This window comes from Malus sylvestris, chromosome 2, assembly GCF_916048215.2.
Source record: "Malus sylvestris chromosome 2, drMalSylv7.2, whole genome shotgun sequence".
NCBI lineage: Eukaryota > Viridiplantae > Streptophyta > Magnoliopsida > Rosales > Rosaceae > Malus > Malus sylvestris.
Genome location: NC_062261.1, coordinates 20867808 through 20888767, shown reverse-complemented (window position 1 = coordinate 20888767; position 20960 = coordinate 20867808). Strand labels below are relative to the sequence as shown.

Here is a 20960-nt window from a genome sequence, read left to right as displayed (position 1 = left end):
TTTATTTATTAATTAATTAATTCTAAAGGATATGACTGTTGGATATAACTGAACAGCTGTATTCAACGGGAAAAGTTGTATTCAAAGGGTATTTCATCGTTATATATTTACCAAATTCCTTTCTTGTCAGAACCATTTAATTCCAACATATAATTGTTCTCACTCTCTCAGTCATATCTCTTCCCCTTCTTGTCTAAGATATAAACCTCCTATTTAAGTTGTCTTCTTAAGAGTTTGTGTTTAATTTCAAAGCCACAAGTTCAAAAAGATGAAGAAAGCCAGAATCACCTCATCGCCCATACAATCTCTTCTGGACGAACTTCTTGTCCAAAAAATGACAAAGGTTGCTTCTCGATCTTTTAAGGACCCGTTTTTAGCAAAGATGGTGTGCAAGAAGTTCAACCAAATCGGTCAAGACAACCACATATTCGAACACATCAACATTAGGGAATTTGAAGGCTTTAACCACTTAGTTCATGGAGCAATAATGAAGATGTCTCCAACTTCTTGAAACGTTACACAGATTGTGGCAATTCCGAGGCCCTGTACATGCTAGGGATGACATACTTCTTCCAAGACAATAAGAAAAAGCTGGAATTGAGGCTTTGAAGATGGCGATCTCAAGGGGTCATGAAGTAGCAACGTATGTGCATGGTGTCATCTTGGTGTGCTTAGGGACGATTGGGGAATTGAAGTATGAAGGCCTCAAGCTTCTGTATTCTCTCAATCATCACAAATTTGGATGGTTGAGTGTATTGGAATGTAGAAAGATGGTTTAGCGGTGTTTGTCAGGTCTTTGAGTGGATAGGGAAGTAATAACTAAAATTCTAAAATTTCAATATGACAATGCTGCCATGAAAACATGCAGCAATTGTGGAAGTCCATAGGATCCTTTCATGGTCCTATTGCAATGGGATTTCTTTGGCTATGAAAATTTTAGTAGTGTAATTCCTGCAGATGTCATCAGGAAGTAAATATATTTTATGATACATTATGTGGTAAAGATAGGTTAACTAAATTTGTTTATTGGGGTCTTTTGATATGGGTCCAATTGGACTAAAAATTGGATCTATTTCAAAAATCAAAAGTCACTAAAAATTGAATCTATTTCAAAAGATGGGTTATAAAATTGGACCTCTTTCAAATTTTCCCTTGTTTATTTTCGTTTAATTTTCTTGTAATAGTAGCGTTTAAATTTCAACACAATCTTTTCTCTTCCTTTACTTTTCTCATGTACTTTTTTTCTTCCTAATTATATGGCCTTTCTATTTTTTATTTTGCAAAAAACCATCAAAGACCCTAATAGTAGCCATAATTGAAAAAAAAAAACCCATCAATTTATGGTAGTAATGAGCGGCACCCAAGGTGTCATTATTACGAAGCAAGTGTGCAAATCAAATTATTAAGAGACTATATCTACCTTATCTTATCACCAAACCCTATATCTACCTTGTCTTATCACTAAGTCTTATGGAGTCATTTTGACGGCAAGTGTTTAAGAGAGTCCCTAGGCCCATAACACATAGACTAACTCATGTCCTTTTTGCCGCCATTTTTCCCACTCATGCATTAGTTCACCTATTAAAAACACACATTTGACAGTACTCACTCCACAGATGCACGCACAAACGGCCATTGTATGCTTTTAGTTATGCTTAAATCAAAATTTTAGTTAGTCTAATTTAATAGCCCTGTTTTAAGATCATTAATTAGGAAATTTTGGAAAAATTGTACATATTATGTGCATGCCATGTGCATGGCGCACATGAAGTGCATATAATGTGCACCGGTTGAGTTGTCAAATTTTGCTAAACCTAATGCTAGGGTTTGGTGGGCAATCATGACTGATGGTGTGCTTGCATGGTTGGTATTTTTAATTATATTTTTTTGGTTAATGTGCCACTTTGTGGTAATGATAAGTTTAGTAGTTGTGCAGGTACATTAATGTACACACATCCTTATTTTTATATTATTAATTAAACCCTATATATGTGATAAGACTTGCGAAACGGTCACTTTAACAAGACTTGCAAATTGTCACTCTAACCTTATATATATGATCCTTGTGGATTCCAAGCCAATTATGTCTACTGTATGTGAATGTAACCTTATATATGTGATCGTTGTAGATCATGTTATAATTGTATCCACTATACCAATAGTCTCACATCTCATAGTCTCACTCGTACGTTTTTGCTACCATTTTTCGCTCTCTTGTATAGGGCAAGAGAACAAGCTATGCTTAAAATAATGCATTAGGTCACCTTTTAAAAACACACTTTTGACACAACTCACTTCACTGCACGCTTTCAATTATACTTAAAATAACATAACAAAATATCAAATGTTTATTTAATCCAATCGACAACCCCAAATCGAGTTCATTCTCATCCTTTGCCAATCACCATTTTTTGCAGAATTGAAAAAGAATTGTTGGTTTGAAGTTATAAATATACATTGGCTGCCGTGAATTTGGTGGCTTAGGCGGCACTAGCGGCTTGGGTGGTCTCGGTGGACTAGGAGGAACAAGTGGGTTGAGCGGTCTTGGTCGATTAGGCGGAGCGGCTGATGTTGTTTTGGGTTTCAAATTTTAGGGTTTAGTTTTTAATTTTTAGTTCTATTTATATATATTTTTTAATTTTTCGATGTTCACATGGAGCCAATTATTGTCCACTTGGATGTCATGTTACGGGTTAATAGAGGTTTTCACGAAAAACCTAACGGATGTATGAAAGTGTTCCATCATTCTTACTTTAGGTGACATTGAAAAAACTTAATGTGTGAAAGTTGAAAACTTTAACTTGTTTTATTTTGACACCCTTAATAACATAGCGGTATTTTAGGGATATTTGAATGTTTCACCCGATTGGGGTTTAGGGTGTTTGCTTTATATATAGAGATTAAAATGATTTAATCGAAGTAATCATAAAGTGAACTTGGCCTATAAATTTGAGGTACAAAAACAACTTGAGATTTTTCAAGTTTTGTTGCTCAAGTTGGGTTTTCAAATTGAGGTGGGCTAGAGAACTTGGCCTGGAGGCTTGGGCCTTTAGCATAGCGGGTAGGCAGTAGTTTCAAGGTTTTCGTTACACATTTTCCCGCTAAAACAGTTTCCACCAATTGAAAACCAAAAAACTCAAGATTTTCCGATCCAACAGAGAGATTGAAAGTTTCTCAAGGCAGGTAGAGAGAGAACGAGATGGAGGTAAAGACAGCAGGGGCGTCGTTGGATTCGGTTATCTCAGGGTTCAACCGTCGGATCGCGGAGCTTCAAGATCTCGTCATTGCGCGAAACAGTAAGACCCGACCCGACCCATCTCCTCCGCCTGCTACTGCTTCATCCAATTCTTGTAATCATACTTGTCCGCATAACCTCTGAATTGTTCGTGTGGCAGTGTACCCGGCGAGCAGCGTCACCGATTTGTCGGCCCTCGACGCGGCCGTGAAGGCCATGGAGCTTCAGGTTCAGGCCATCAAGGACCGCTTGCGTGACGAAACTCTAGCCATCCCTAAAGCTAAAGTACTCTCTCTCTCTCTCTCTCTCTCTCAAGTTTGGGGAAATTCGTTCAAATGTTTGTTGAGCTTAGGATGTGCTTGGCAACTAGGAAAATTCAAGTTACAAAATTTAATTTTATATCCACCAAATGGGAAAGTGAAAGAATCAATTTTGATCATTAGGGCAGGCGATAATTTACTTAATTAATCCTGGAACATGTTTTGCTTGTTGAAATTTCAGCGAATTGTACTTTGATGTTGTAATGTGATGGCAGAAACTCATCGATGCCGCGCTGAAGCAGCAAAAGAAATTGCAGGACATGTCAGTTTATGTGCCCTCGCATGTTCCCGAAAGAATGTCGATGTTGAATTTGGATGCTAATAAGTGGTAAGACAAGTTTCTCATGCATCCATGGATTAAGCATTATTGATTTGGGTCTCTTACATTATTTGTATTTGGTAGGTAGAGATTTATGTTTGTGTATTTCAGTTTGTTTCCAGAAGGATCTCAACAAAATACCGGTTTTGGGTCCTTCAAGCTTGAGGAAGAGCCTGCTGCACTACCTAAGGTAAGAAATGCTCTCTGCGCACACACATCGCACGCTACTTGTGCACAGCCAATGCAATCAATAAGGAACAAGGGATGTCCACAGCATATATTGCAATTGAGAATTTGTGATGTGCTGCAAAACTTCGAATACTCTTTGAAGAATCATGTCCTTGTTCTTGTTCGTGCACTTATTTGGATGATTAATTTCTTACTATTTCTTAAAGAGTGACCCTTTTCTTCATACTATTGCTTGGTAGTACTATCATACTAATATTGCAATATTAAATATACCTTGTCTTTCTTTCATAACTCGAGAATTGATGTGCAGAAAACTATTTCTGTATCAGTTATATGGCTAGCTTGTTCTGGAACTGTCATTAGTTATATGTTGGAGATACAGTAGCTACAGGATAATCACTTCACTTGTTGTTTCTGTTTTTGTTAATTTCAGGAGAAAAAGGGACGTTCCCCTCCACCATTGTGGTTTATAACTGCTGAAGAGCTGGATTCTTTGTCAGGGTGAGTGGGTTGAATCTTCTTTCTTAACTTATCTTACTTTATTTGTTAAGACTTAAGAGTGAGTCCCATGTCCACTGTGTGCTTTTGCACAACAACTTTTACCTCATTGAAGAATGTTCCGGCCATTTATAAGCTCCAGAACTCTTTCCACCTGCAGTATGATACTACGGCTCACATATTATGATCCTGAAGGTTTTCAGCTCGCTACGTAACTTTCTTTCTGTTGCCTTAGCATATAGGAGAATATGATAGCTAGGACTCAAATGAAAGGTGATACATATTGGATAATCCGATATTGTCTCCTAATTCTTTCCCCAATTTTCGAATCGCAGATACATGAGGGGAAGGCTTACAGTAGAGAAGATCAATGCAGCTATTAATGACATGGCGACGTATGCAGAAGCAAACGCTCAGCTGATATTTGCCCCAAAGAAGAAGGTTTGCATTCTGTCTCTCTGAGTCTTTGGTTCGTACTTAGATGCTATTGAACACGTCTGACTCTGGTTTACCAATCATCATGCAGGTAGCAGGAGATCTTTGGGAAAAGGCACTGGTAAGTGAACTTAACAAGGTTATATGTTTTAAATTGTCTGGGGAGTTTTGTTGGTGGCCAATAGCATGGGTTACAAAGTGGGAGGTAGCTCTCTCTCATCATATAAGCCTCTTCATCCTTGGTGAAGGTGTCGTATTCTTGAGCATCGCATGTAACTGTTGATTTATGCATTAGCATTCAGTTCCCAACTTCCCACCATAAAATATGCAGGAAATGAGGGACATTGCAATGACAGAAGGAATAAAGGGAAAACACTTCTTTCTCGAAACTGACATGAAAGGACCAACCTTGAAGCCTGACAACACTGGAAAAGCAATACTAACTGTAAGCTTGTGCCTTGCCTTTTTTTCTTTCAAACTTTTATGATTTTAGAAACTGAAAAAGAAGTTAGGGAAGAAATATCGTAGTGCAATTAAAGAAAACTTCACCTGTTTTTGGCATAACTTTAAGTAAATAGTATACATTTACCTTCCCATGCTTCATGAACTGCAAACTGATTATTTCATGTCTTGGTTAATTTACCCCGGTAATTATTTCAAACCTGATGTGCTTGGTTTCAGTGGGAATTTCATCCTAAAAGTAGTTTTAGCATACTCGTGCTACTGTTGGTTTTATATACACCTGACATTCGTGTTGTTTTCGTGATATACCCCGATATCTTAACGAGTCGTGTCGTGTAACATCCGTTAAAGTGAACGGTAATATGACCTGATCCGAAATCGACCCATTAATCTTATCAGATAATATGACCCGATCCATTACCCGATAAGGAAAATATATTTTAAATTAATAAATAATGAAATAGAAAACATAATTTGACCCCCAAAAAATTGAAAACATAATACTAAATTTGTATATGTATATCACCTTGTCACATAAATATTACTTCAAAACATAAAAATAACATTTGTCTTTTAAGTATTACATACCCCAACGTAAGAGTAATAAAAAACATTAGTACATTACAACAAAATACCAAATGTTCAAGGATATGAAAAATGAAAGGAGTTATGTTTCAAGGTTGATGAAACCTTGCACCTTTTTTTTACAACAAAACCCTTCAAATTTCATCAATCACCAAGGGAAATGATATTGGTTTATTTTGAACTCCCTTAAAAATACTATTCATGAGGGTTTGTATGGTTTTAAAAATTCGAACTACGATGTACCCATCCTCAAAGTGTAGAGGATGTGATTATGAGGGTTTGCATATTATTTCACATTTTTTCGCACTTGTAAATTAATTATTATATTTTTTTCGATGTGTTTGGTATTTTTAAATTACTTGATATTTTTATTTTTAATGTGTTTTATAATTTTTTTAATCTCACTCCTTGCCTATAGTATACTATAAAAATAAATAAAACTTAAAAATTGTGAAATTTATATAGAATAATAATACAGTAATACATATTTTAATATACACTATATACATATGCAATATGGCTATTGTATTTTATAGTAAGCTTTTTTAAGTAGTTTAAAAAATTAAAATGATTAAAATAACTTTTTTCTTAACGTTTCAAAATAGATTATCCGCATGTCACTCTCATATTTTAATATACACTATATACATATACAATACGGCTCTCGTATTTTATAGTAAGTTTTTTAAGTAGTTTAAAAAATTAAAATTATCAAAATAACATTTTTCTTAATGTGTCGAAACAGATTATTTGCATGTCAATCTCGTGTAAACTTGTTAAGGATCCGTTATTAATGGGTTCTTATTGTGTGACCCGATAACAACCTAATTAGTTATCGTGTCGACCTGAAACCGATTATTTTCGTGTCGTTTGCATGTCTTGTTAACAAGTCGTGTAAGAAATTGCCAGGTCTAAGTTTTACATAGTTCAAAGTTCTGTTTTTGTAGTTAATTGTTTAAACTCTATGATGCTTATGAGATGCTTTCAAGATTAGCATGAAGCTTTACTATCTCCTCCATAAACTTCCTATCACGTTTCTGTTATCTTTTCCGTTGGCAAATCGAGTTAGCCAGTCATACGTGTAGAATATAGCGGGAGTATGATATAGTTAATGATCTCATTTCTCCTCTAACAAGGAGGTCTTAAGTTCGAATAACTGATTAAAAAAGAGTTTTTGTGCTATATATTTACTTAAATGATAATGACTAAGGTTTTGTGATGGCATTTCTCTTTTTCATTCCATTTTCCTTGGGCATTTTGCTGCTGCACAGGTCCTTCGTCACCTTGGTCGTGTAAGCGAGACACGTATCGGGTCTCATCGAGTGATCATTCTATTAAAGCGTCCTTGACAGGGCCTGCATCATGGTTTGGTTCTCAATCATTTTGGTTTTTGATTAAAAAAAATTCAAGTTCTTGCTTTGCATTGTGTGTAAATGGCAAGAAGGTTTGGCTCATGTTGTAGCTTTTGAGGCTATACTGTCGACTGTATCTCTTAAACTTGTTGTAAATGATTTAATGACACAAATACTCGACTCACTTAACCTGTCGAATTCTGTCGGTGATTAATTTAATATCTAATTAAACAAAATTTATCATTTGATAAAATAAAATTACAAAAAAAAAAAAAACTCGACCCATTTACAGGGCCGGTCCAGAGATTTTTTAGGTCCGGAGCGATGTTAAAAAATGTGTCCTCATTTCACATAAAGCAAATATTTATTTTCACACGTAAGATATCGATAAAATTATATTTAGAAAAACACTTCAAACTCAATAATTTAGAAATACAAAATAGTTAATTTATTTTGTATCAAGAGAAGAAAACTAAAAACCTTCGGGCTTACAAGTAAATAGATTATGAGTTTTGTTTTTTTTTGAACTTTTAAAGTGTTTTTGTATAAATCGTGAATTATTTTTTCTTATTTACTAACCTCGTCAATATAAGACTAAAAAAATATTAATGTTTTTGGGTCTTTAAGGATATGTATAAGTAATGAATGAACATTAAATTAAACCTTTTGATGACACGTAATATTATTTGCAAATTTGATCTAAAAATTTAGTTTACGCGTTACTCTTTACTGATGATGAGACTTGAATTGGAATGGATATTTAAAAATAGCAACCCACGTAGCTACTAGCTAGTAAATAAATTAACAACCAAACAAAAATTTGTAAAAATTGAAAAAAATAAACATGCACATAACATTTCGAACTTAGGACCTCTCATTAGTTTTAAACAACAAAAATCATTACTTCTCATTAAACTTCTTGATTAGGGATGGGCAACGGTTATGGCGAGCGGGTAACCATGGTTATTTACCCATAATCGTTTATACTCATACCCACATAACCGTTTACCTGTTTGGTAATTGTCTAAACGGTTATACCCATACCCATAACCGTTTATAAACGGTTAACCATACCCATAACCGCATACCCAATTAACCGTAACCGTTTAATACCCGTTTACCCATTTACTCTTTTTAACCCGTTTATGTTTTTTTTTTTTTTTACCATTACCCATTTTTCACCCGTCTACATGTTTTTTAAGAACTTGAAAATTAAAAAAAAAATTGTCATAATTTTCATTTTTTTGACAATTAAACACTGTTATAGGTACATTCATCATACATTTCCGTATTTTAATTTTTTAAGTCTTTATATCATTCCAATAATTGAAATAATAGTTTACGGACGATATTTTTAATTGTTACCAATGAAGGTAAATATAATATTTGCCAAGTATTATTGGGTTACAAAAATTGTTTAGAAGACATTTCTGTTAAAGCATTTCTATCAATTTTATGGTTATCCGCAAGGAATTTAAATTAATTTGGCGAATTTCTTGATGATGAGAATCATTATTCCTGCAACAATGTTATTGAGAGAATGACCGATAAATTCCTTGCTAATTTATTGGGTGCTAAGTATCATTGAATCAAGAACATGGTTTGTGCTAATTTTACATATATAAAATAAATGGATAAATGTGACAGCCCGTCCCTGATTTTAAGAGTTTTAAAGTTTTAATAAAGGATTTTATAAAAAAATGCCCTTTGAGGCACGTGCATTATTCAAGGTTAATCGTTGTGTCGTGCCATCTAAGATTTGTTTTCTTCACATATCCTCGTAGTACTCGTCGCTATGGATGCATGGGCACAGACAGTGCGTGATTTGGAGTTATATCGAAAAATTTATTAACGTTTGAAATTTGGGCATTTTAGGAATTATAATTTAGTAAAATATGGAATTTCTTTTATGAAAGTGGACGGCCCAGATTTAATGAAGAAATAAATGGATGGCTGGGATGAGAAGAAAGAAGGTTTGTGTGTGTGTGTGTGCGCGCGTAAGAAGAAGAAGAAGAAGAAGAGATTGGGCAAAACTGCCTAACCAGAGGAAGAGAGAGCAGGAGCTCTGGGAGAGAAAGGAGAGAGTGCTGGCGAATGGGGAGAAGAGAGAGAGGAGACCGGCCAATCGGAACAGAGAAAGGAGGAAAGGAGAGAGGGCGAGAAGCGGAGGAGAGAAGGAAGAAAAATGGGTCTTCACCTGCGACCCGTTTCGATCCGCGACACCCACACCCAAATTCCGACGATTGTCACCGGAATTCTCACAAATTGGATCAAGGTACCACTTCCAATCAACACCTAGGCCTTCCCTCTTCATGTTTCACCCCAAAAATCATGAAATTTGATGGTGAATTGGTGAAGAACGCACCCGTGGGTGCCACGACTTTCTTGTTCAAATTCTTCAAATCTTGAAATGTTTTCTTTCAATTACTAACACCTTTAGCATTCCCGTAGGACCTAGAACAAAGCCCAAGCATTGGATGAGACGACGGAGTTGATTTGAAGACGAATTGGAACTCACCCAATTCTAGGGTTCCGTACGGATTTTGGTGAAATTGAAGTGTTTCCAGGCCAAATTGGCCTTGGCCTTAGGTATAAAGTTTACTCTACTAATTGAGATCTTCAATTCTGTATTTTTTGAGAATTTTTGGAAATAGTTGGATTTTCCGGCGAGCCGGGGCGGCCGACCGCCACCCGCAGCCGCCCGTGCGGCGGCGCGTGGCCAATGGCCCGCCAATGTCATTCTTAGCATGTGTTTAAGGTTCTAGGTTCAGTTTTGATAATTGATGGACGTAAATTGAGTAATTGAACCTAAGTTCGTTACGATTCGTGGTTAGGCCAAAAGGTGAATCGACGATCCAACTGTCGGATCGTCACCAAACTTTGATACGTTGTAATAAGTAATATTTGAGTATTATAGGAACTTATGGATCGGGAATCCGATTTACGGATCTTTCGGAATTGGAGTTGTAAGTTCATAAAATAGAATGTTAACCGTCACTTGGTTCTGGAAATTGACGGAGATCCGACTGTTGGATGATAATGAAATTTTAGGATGTTGTCCTAGAGGTATATTGTGGACCTCTGGAAGTTATGGATTTGAAATTTGAGTTGCAGATCTTCCGGATCGAACTACGTAGTGACGTGTTTTATATAAGTTATGTATTATATCGATATGATTTCTGAGGTTGGATTTGATTATTGTTCTAGGCACTGATCGTCATGACACCTTGATGTGTTATGCTAGGGAGTTATTGGGCGAACTCCAGGTGAGTGGGCAGTATTTCTGTTTATACCTATATACTATTGATATTTTTCGCAGAAATTGAATTTAAATGAAAGTACGTTTTAAAATGGGCATGCATATTATGAGATATATGAATTGATAATTGATGCATATATATATATATATATATATGTGTGTGTGTGTGTGTGTGTGTGTGTGTGAATTGGTGCTGTGGACGCACAGGTGAGTATCATGTGAGTTTTATGTTATTCATGTGAATCATTGATGATGTGAATTGTGTTGAGAGCTCATAACCTGCACCCCTGGTGTTAGTGCTTATAATATTCACCCGCACCGCACACTCACCTTGGATCCAAGTAGGTGCATGTCGTACAGACCATGAGAGGGTTCCGACATGCTAGTCGTACAGACCACTAGAGGTGGTTCTGACTGGTAGGTGACCTTAGATTATGTGCATAGATGATTGATGAGAGTAGCACTAAAGCGTATTATTACACCATTCTTGTCGTATAGACTACTTCAGGTAGTTCCGACTTATTTGCAGAGTAGCGCCGTATAGGTCACCGTGGTGACTCCAGTTGGATTGGATATTGAGCTATAGAATTAACCGTACAGGACCAACTGCAGGGTCTCCGGTTGATTCCTTATTTCACCTGTTATATTGATGCATCCATATTTTGTTTTTGACATTATGACATGGCATACTTTCTGGTTTTGATAAAGATTGATGATTTGAGATATTTGAAGGTATATGCTATTATGTTATTTTCTGGGAAAGTATACAGGTTTTACAGCGAGGGGTTAGAAATGTTTTAAATGAAATGTTTTCGAAAAACTTTGTTTTACTGACCCACTCAATTTTGTTTTGCGCCCCTCCAGGTTCTAGATAGCAGAGCTTTGGTGGCCACGAGGAATCCAATGGTGTTCTGACAGAATTCACAAAAGTAGGACTCACTGATAGGAGCATATTTATGCGACTTAGTTAGCTTGTTCTTGTGCATTTGTATTGTTATTTCTTAGTTAATTATGTATTTTAAGCTATTTTCGTGTGTTTATAGGTCATAATAACAAAGTTGCCAAGAAAGTGCATTTTGGAGCATTTTAGAGCATTTTTTAGCCAAGATTGGATAGTGCAAGCATGGAGACATGAGGATGGACGTTTTTGAAGATTTGAGGGCTAGAAATCAACATGTGTGTGTTCAAGTGTGTTGACCTACAACTCCAAACATCCATCCACTACACCCATTACATCCACTCATTACCAAACATCCACCCACTACACCCATTACATCCACTCATTACCAAACACTCATACACTACACCCATTACATCCACTCATTATCAAACATCCACCCACTGCACCCATTACATCCACTCATTACCACAACACTCACCCACTACACCCATTACATCCACTCATTACAAACATTCATCCACTACACTTATTACATCCACTCATTACCAAACATCCACCCACTACACCCATTACATCCACTCATTACCACAACACTCACCCACTACACCCATTACATCCACTCATTACAACTCCATACACTCCTTTCCCTAGCCTATAAATACATCCACCTTTCACTATAATTTGGGGGCCATCATCCAATGACACCACATCATCTACACAACTCTCCACCCTTCACCATAACTCACCTATACCCATCCACCACCACAAGAGACCATCCATTCACCACTCACACCTTGGTGCTGCATATTTGCAAGGAAGGAGGATTGCTTGGAGTTGTGCTAGTCATTCAAATTGGATTGCTGGAGCATTCTAGGTGTATTCTACTTTGGTTTTCAATGTTTAATTTCAATTGTTTCTGTTTAATTGCAAGTATGAGGAACTAAACCTCTTTTGGCTAGAGGAGAATTCGAAACCATGAATATATTTGCAATATGAATTGATTTCTTCCAATTGTGACTTGATAAGTTGTGATTGCAATTCAATTATCTATTTTATTCATAACGGATTTGTGTATGTTTATTAAGGATGCATACTTAGTTTTCATGCATGAATTTGATGCTAGGATATAAATAAGTTTCACCTAATCGTTACAAGTTTATATTCATGAGTAGTGAAGGTTGCTTGTCACAATCGCGTTAATTGAATTCTTGGCAAACGTATCATGCATTCATAGTTACAATTGTCTCGTCAACGCTTATGATTTTCGTTGAACTTAATGATCTTTAATTGTATCTCTATTATGCATTTATATAGGGGACTTTTAGAGAATGATTTGGGTTGTCGCATACATTCATCCAATTCAATGAGTAAAGGAAAATCTGAGGGTTAATTTGTGCATCACGGTTAATCTGGGGTGTTGAGCATCATAGTTTATTGAAAAGCAATTGGAGATTGATTTGTATGCAAGTGTGTCATGTGTGGAGAAAGACCTTCTAGCTAGCCCATCATCCATCCAAAACAACCAATTTCGTGCAAATATGTTTAGTTCTAGTTTCTGTTTTGTTTTACTTTATTTTCGTCCAAAACCCAATCCCCCTTTACTTTAGTGTGTTTAATTAGTTAGAATCTGTTTTAGTTTGTGTTTTTAAGTGTTTTGAGTCTATAGAGTCTAGTTAAGTGTTTTTAAGTTTCTTTTTGTAAGTCAGTTTAGTTTAGATTAGCAATCCCTCTTAATCCCCGGTCCAGAACGATCCCTACTTATACATATACTACAATTGTCAAAATAGGGTTTAATTTGAGTGCTTAACTTTCATCGCATCACTCACCCTCGGGTGTTTCATCTTAGTAATTGTATTTTTTAAAGCTTCCGAACTGTGTAAATGGTTACGTCACTCTCACGTGACGGCCAGCATGCCCTCATTCGGGACGGGGTGTGTCAGTAAATGGTTACTCGTTTATAACCGCTATTAATACCCATAACCGCCCATTTAAATTTCGCGGGTAAACGGTTACCCATAACTGTAACCGTTTAATTTAAATGGGTGGGTAACCGCGGTTACCCATAACCAATGGGTATTTTCCCATCCCTATTCTTGATCATTTAGCCAAATTTTATAAATTTATACTATTATGAAAAGAAATTTGTAAAAATTGGAATGTAAATAAGCACACATGGTGGTTTGAACCTAAGACCTCCTCATTCATTTTAAATGACAAAACTACCAATTCTAGTTAAATTTCTTTGTCACTAAACCAAATTTTATAAATTTATACTCTTATAAAAACATATATAAATATATCACCCTAATAATTTTGGTGCCCCCAATTTTTTTGGATCCTGAACGGTGGCCCTGCCTACATTGGGCCTGGGCCGGGCCTGCCCATTTATTGAAACCCAAACCTAACTGGTTTATAAAACTGGTTACCTATCACGACCCGCTTAACCTGTTTATTGTCCAAGTCAAGTTTGGTCAAACACAAGTCCACGTATTCATATGTGAATTTAAAGCACAATAAATCTATTTACAATTTTACATGTGACCTGTTAAATCCAAACATTCTTTTCAAATACAAATACTCAATCCATGATAAATAAAAATCTAAGTAGGTGGGTGACTCACTGATTTGATTAATAAACGGGTTAGTTAGGTTGTTACTCGTGTTGGCGTTCATTTCTTAAACGACATGAAAACAACACGAAAATAAAGGATTTTGGATCAACAAAGTAACTGAAGGAAATTTTGTGAAAAACATGTTCATTTAAGCAACATCTATAGCATGCAATTAACAATTAAAAGGCGGAATCATGCTTGTATGCACTTAAAAACAAAACATTAACCAAGAAATTCAAAGCCTAGTAGATTGGTGAACCTTGACTCAACTTAAAACAACATTTGTTAGTTGAGAAATTTATACATTTGTAGATTCCTCTTTGCATAAGCAAAGGCTAATCACCCAAGGAGAGGGCCTTCATTCCTTGCTTCTTATATCCATGGATTTGAATGGAAGCATATGTTTCTCCAAGTTCTCAAAATAGAGAACCTCTAAGTCTCTACACCAAGGTTAGATTGGAGAAGAAATGAGTGACCTTGGAGGAGTTGGATTGCTAGCTAATCCCTCCAAGGGGGCCGGCCTCTTTAGAGAGAAAGGAGAGCTTTGTGTTCTCTCCAATTTCTTAAAAGAAAAAAACTCTTAATGAATTTTGGCTATAAAGTCATATTTATACCTTAATTCATTGGAGTGGCAAACTTGTAAATAAGTCCAAAACCCACTCCTTTAACTAAATGGCCGGCCATAGGGTTTCATTGGGCTTTTAAGGCCTTTGTGAATTATTTGTCATTAAGTTGTCATACAACTTAAGTCAATGGGCTTTACGTTCGAAGCCCATTGGGCCTTGAGGCCCAAAACTAACCCGTGGTCTTTTAACGAACTTGATTCGTTTGATTAATTAACATATTAATTAATCCTTGCCATAAATAATTAAACCATTTAATTATTCTTACTCATCTCCATTGTTTCTTCAATCTCTACCTTACACAGTGTACGATCCATTAGGTTCCTTTTAGCGAGGCAATGGGCGATTAAAACCATTTCAAATCGATTGTGAATTGAAACTTACTTTCAATTCTCCCTTTAGTGATTATACACGTTTAGGGCTTCCACAAACCATGAGTGACACCTAGCAGCATATCATGGTTACCCAAGCTAATCAGAAGAGGTGGAGAACCTATTCAGTTTAGGATTACAATGCAATACGGTCTTTCTCTAATACAATACTCTTGACCACATTGTTTGGATTGATAGTTTATTCATGTCTACTATCCAATGTGATACATTTGCTTATATGATTACCTTGAATGAGATTTGGAACGACTTCCTAAATCTCATTCATACTTTGGCCAAAGATTCTTAATCATATCATAGAGTATTCTCCCCCAAACGGTTTGAAGGTTAGAGATCCCTTGTTGCGCATTCACTCGCCTCCATGGCTAAGTGGCTTAACCCCAACTATGCCGTGGACACCCTCGAATGGAGTGACTTTAACACAATCAAAGATCAAGGACTTAACCACAAGACAACTATGATGCCTCAGGTCAAAGGACTACTTTGCATTATCCCAACCATGAGTTCTCATGTGACATGAGTATGAGAACTCCTCGTTGATCGTGTTCAGTGGACTCATTCGCTATTGAGCACCTACATGCTTGTCTTGGTGTCAATCACACCAATGACTCGAGACTAGTCACTCTCACTAAGAGAAGACATAGCATGTACTGATCTTAACGAACTGTCAATGCCCAATTGGCAATCCTATGATCAGGAACGTTTAGGATATGTATACGAAAGAATGGTCTCATGAATCTAACTTCTTTAGATTGCATTCTCCCAATCACATATTCCTTGGACTTATCGTTTAAGCATATAACATGTATATGAGACGACTCAAACAATAACCTTTTGCCCTTTATATTTAAACTAGATTAGTTTAACATGTGAAATGTCCGTAAAGTATCATCATATGATTGGTTTTAGGGCACATTTCCAACAGTAACTAATCAGGTTGTTATTGGGTCACCTGTTATTAACGGGTTCTTAATGGGTTTACACGCAGGTAACCTGTTTTGACCTGTTAAAAAAAAATATTTTGATGATTTTAAAGTTAAACTATTAAAAAATTTAAACATGTATTATTGTATTATTATTCTGTATAAGTTAGGAAAATTTAAGTTTTATTTATTTTTAGAAGAGAGTTTCTTATAATAATTGCCAAGATAAATTTTACTTGACTTGTTCGAAATTCAAATCAACTAGTATAGTACTAGTACAGGCAAAAAAAAAAAAAAAAAAAAAAAGAAAAAAACTTTTAATTTTAGAGTCAACAACCTAATAAAGTTTTTTACTTTCTTTCATACAATCATACTTAGAAATGTTTTATGTTCTTAAAAGTGAGATTAAAACATTATAAAACACTTTAAAAATAAAAATATCAAAGCAACTTATAAATATCAATTTGTTTTTGAGAAATAAAATTACCAACTTAAAAATACCGAACACATTAAAAAAATTATAATAATTAATTTACAAGTGCAAAAAATGTTAAAGCATAAGCCAACATTTGTGACCGCATCCTCTACGCTTTGAGATGGGTATATCGTTGTTTGAATTTTTAAAACTCTACAAATCCTCGTGAATAGTATTTTTAGGGGAGTTCAAAATAAATAAAAATTCATAATAATTAATGTCCAAGCGTGAAAAAAGTGAAAAAATATATAAACGCTCGTGATTGCATCTTCCACGCGTAAACGATGGTTACATTGTCGTGTAGATTTTTAAAACCCTCCAAACCCTCATGAATAGTGTTTTTTAATTGAGTGTAAACTTAATAAAATTCATAATAATTCTTGAAGAAGTGCGAACAATGTAACAAAAATTTACATTCGCTTGTAATGACAAGCTTTACAACTTTTGTGAACAGGTTTAACTCTAAAATTTGACTCCAAAATCCATAAACCTTATATTTGTATTTAATCGTCGATTGTCGTTTACGCTTTATTTTCTCACTGAATTTTGTTTTTTCAAACCACAATCTTTAAGTGGATGTAGAAAAATGAACGGTTCAGATCGTTAATATCACGTTTCGATATTTATGGTTAATTGAAATATGAGTAAATGTTATATAGTTTCTAGAGACTTTATAAACTCTGAGCAATTTTTTTACTAATGATAAAACTCTGAACATAATATCTATAATCTAAACCGTTCATTTTACTGCATATTCTAAACAATCATGTTTTTTTTAAAAAAAATATGACAAACAAAATTTGGTGTGCAAAATAGAGGGTAAATATAATTGACAATCAACGGTTCGATCTATAGTTAGGTGATATGAGTTTATATAAATTCACACTTCTACGTTAATATTAAAGAGTCAAGTTCGGATAGGGTCATATTACCAGTTCATTTTAACGGATGTTACACGACACGACCCATTAAGATATCGAGTATGACAGGAAAACGACACAGACATGGAAAACACGACACGAATGTCAGGTTGTGTGTTATAACTTGTTGATGCACAAAACCGGAGATCTTGGAACAACATAAATCTGACCGTGAATCTGCAAGTAATGTAAATAACACAAGATGTATCGTGGTTCACCCCAAGGTTTGGGCTACGTCCACACTGATTATGTATTTATCTGAGGGAGAGAGAGCTATGAGAGTGAGAGCTTTGAGAAGTGGTGAGAGGGCCTAGGAATTGGCTTCAGAAATGGCCTCCCCCAATTGTGAGGGTGAGGGGTCATTTTATAGAATAAGGACTCCTCACTTACTACATATTTGCCCATTCCTTTATTACATAATTACATTTAAGTCCCCCGAGTATTTATACGAGGTCTAAATACGAGGCCCTAAATATGGTATAAACAATAGTCCCCCAAGTCTTCAGTCAAGAGAGTCTTTTGGCTGGAGACTTGAAATTCAATCCATGTGTGGGCCAAAGCAACTAGATGTTGTCTTGAACTAATGCTCGATATGAGGCGGTGCTCAATCTGAAATGATGCTCAACTAGAAGTAGCACACGCTGCGAGGCTACTTGGCTCGTGGCTTATGTTGCCTTGGTTGGCTCGGCTTGTGGAGTATGAAGGTGAGGGAGTCCATTTTAAAGAATAAGGGTTCGCTCCTCAATACATAAATGATGGGCTAGAGTTGATGCTCGCGGCGAGGCGGTTACTCAGTAGGCGGTGATGCTATCTAATGGTGGTGAGGGAATCCCTTTTATAGAATAAGGGCTCGCTCCTCAATACATAAGTGATGGATTAAGAGTGATGCTCGCGGCGAGGCGGTTGCTCAGTTGGCGGCGTTGCTCTCTAATGAAGGTGAGGGAGTCTCTTTTATAAAATGAGGACTCGCTCCTCAGTACATGAATAATGGGTGCTCTCTAATGAAAGTGAGGGAGTCCCTTTTATAGAATAAGGGCTCACTCCTTAATACATAAATAATGGGCTAAGTCCCCTAAGTATTTTTCATGAGGCCCAGTTGAGGCCCAATATATGGTACATAATGTAGTCCCCCAAGTCTTCGGTCAATAGAGTCTGTTGGCTGGAGACTTTAAATTGAATCCATGTATGGGCCGAAGTGGCGGTTGTTTGGGGGCGGTATTTATATACCCTGCACTGAAGCTTTGTAGGTGAAGCTTTGCAAGTGAAGCTTTGAAGCTAAAGCTCTGTAAATGAAGCTTTCGAAGCTGGAGCTTTTGTAAATGAAGCTTTTAAAGCTAGAGCTCTGTAAATGAAGCTTTTGAAGCTAGAGCTCTGTAAATGAAGCTTTTGAAGCTGATTGACATGAGGGATGCTCATGAATGTTTATGTTGATTGACATGAGTGATGCTCATGGATGTTGTCATGAGTGATGCTTATGAATGTTAACATGAGTAATGCTCATGAATGTTGACATGAATGATGGTCATGAATGTTTATGTATGATTGTCATGATTGATGCTCATAAATGTTTATGTATGAATGACATGAGTAATGCTCATGTATAATTTGGAGTACTGAGCGTACTTTTGATCACCTGGTTGGTGGCATGAAGGAGATTACGGGTTGTACATTTCATCACGTGGTTGGTGGCATGAATGGCTGGTTGCCAAATGATATTAGAGTACGGGTTGTACATTTCATCACCTGGTTGGTGGCATGAATGGCTAGTTGCCAAATGATATTAAAGTACGGGTTGTATATTTCATCACCTGGTTGGTGGTAATAGCGGCAGGTTGCCGAATAATTTTGGAGTACTGGGCGTACTTTTGATCACCTGGTTGGTGATAATAGAGGCAGGTTGCCGAATAATTGTGGAGTACTGGGCATACTTTTGATCACCTGGTTGGTGATAATAGAGGGCCTGACTCTTTGGGGCATATGGGCCTTCGCCCTCCACATGACATTGCAGCCCATTATTTTGGGCTTGCCCTTTTTTTATTTTATTTTATTTTTTTATTATTATTACCCTTTGATGAGGTTTATACAGAAATTTCCGAAAGATAAGGAAAATAAATTACATCATTCTAGTGGGGTGTTTATTCCTTGCTTTTGCAGTGTCCCCATGTGCCTCCCTTTTGTTTTCTCTTTATCTTCATGTGCCTTCCTTTTGCTTTCCTCCTTTCCACCACACCTCTCCCGCTGAGTCTCTTTTTCTTTTTCTATTTTGCTTTGCTTTTGTTGTCTTTTAGAAAATGGCAGGCAATAATAACATAGTTAATAATAGAAAATCCTTGCTGATCTTCCCAAGAGCAAAAGCAGAGTCTTCCCGACAAAGACTATAATGAAAGTGGCAACGAATTCAGCTAAAGCAGGTGGAGAACTGATTGATCCACTACTCCTCCACTGAGTTGCTGACGCCTCATGTGGGAAGATTAGGAGTCATTGATATCTCGATTTGCAGCCTTTGAGATGCTGTGTAATGAGGGCTGCCACTTATTGAATGACCTCCTTCCTCGTCTAGTGACGGTGAGGGCGGCGAAGGGCAGGGTGGACAATGAAGGTTTCGTAGGCCGATCCACGGTGGTGCGGCATTTTCATAAAATATAGCCAATTCAATGCTGCACTCCGGACTGCCAATCAACCAAATACCAACAGGATCCTTCTTGTTGGTGTGAGATTTGAAGAAGAGGTAAAACATCTTAGCGGTATGAGAATGCTTGATCACAAACATGTGCGGCAGCGGCGTGATCATCGCTCCTCAATCAAGGTAAGCCATATTGATCATCTTCATCCCCTGTTGGTGCCTCTGTCTTTGCCTTTTTGAGGCATTGGATTCCCTCGCTTGCCAACTGAAGAGAGAGAGAGAGACTGTCACTGTCCTCCTTTTTTTTGTCTGGCATCTTTCTATCATGTTATGGCTGTAAGCATGGGCCTATAATGGCATCAATTTCACTGCATTTTTTTTTCATTATTCTCATATCTTTTGGGACCCCGGGAGGATGAATGGATGTGGGTTTGTGATGGTATTGATAGTGGCGGGCCCGGTCACAAAGCAGGCCTTGCCAAGATGCGACAACTTGATGCCCAATCACACCCTCCTTCTAGCGGCAAAAACAAAAGAAAAAAAAATTCATTGAAAGTTGTCAAATCTGCACTCCACCGCTTGCGCACTCCCATACCATAAGCAAGGTCCACACCCTCCAGTAAAGGGAAAACCGCCTTCAGGACATTTTCATTCGCCATTTTCAACTCACAACTAATTCATAAAAAAAATCTACCACTGCGGTGGCTATCACTACATTGGAGGACTAAAATCAGTAGAGACGAAGACAGATAGAAAACCCTAATTTGTTGGCGGAATCGGTAAAACCCGGTAATGTTGTTGGAAGCTTTAGAAGTAGAAGCTGTCAAATCTACACTCCAC

At 36.7% G+C, this 20960-nt stretch overlaps 1 protein-coding gene across 1 annotated transcript; it reads left to right on the top strand.

Moving 5' to 3' along the window:
- The first annotated feature begins 3053 nt into the window (after positions 1-3053).
- Positions 3054-7593, top strand: LOC126604736 (spindle and kinetochore-associated protein 1 homolog). The gene is made up of 9 exons (XM_050272043.1): positions 3054-3296; positions 3396-3520; positions 3771-3883; positions 3986-4064; positions 4497-4564; positions 4897-5002; positions 5088-5117; positions 5328-5441; positions 7315-7593. The coding sequence occupies exons 1-9, from the start codon at positions 3200-3202 to the stop codon at positions 7390-7392; spliced, it is 810 nt and encodes a 269-aa protein (XP_050128000.1). The 5' UTR covers positions 3054-3199; the 3' UTR covers positions 7393-7593.
- The last annotated feature ends 13367 nt before the right edge of the window (positions 7594-20960 follow it).

Bases quoted from the DNA above. Each gene is read 5' to 3' on its own strand.
- LOC126604736 (XM_050272043.1), top strand. From the start codon at position 3,200: ATGGAGGTAAAGACAGCAGGGGCGTCGTTGGATTCGGTTATCTCAGGG. The intron at 3,521-3,770 runs GTACTCTCTCTC...ATGTGATGGCAG, and splicing joins TAGCCATCCCTAAAGCTAAA to AAACTCATCGATGCCGCGCT. The intron at 3,884-3,985 runs GTAAGACAAGTT...TGTGTATTTCAG, and splicing joins AATTTGGATGCTAATAAGTG to TTTGTTTCCAGAAGGATCTC.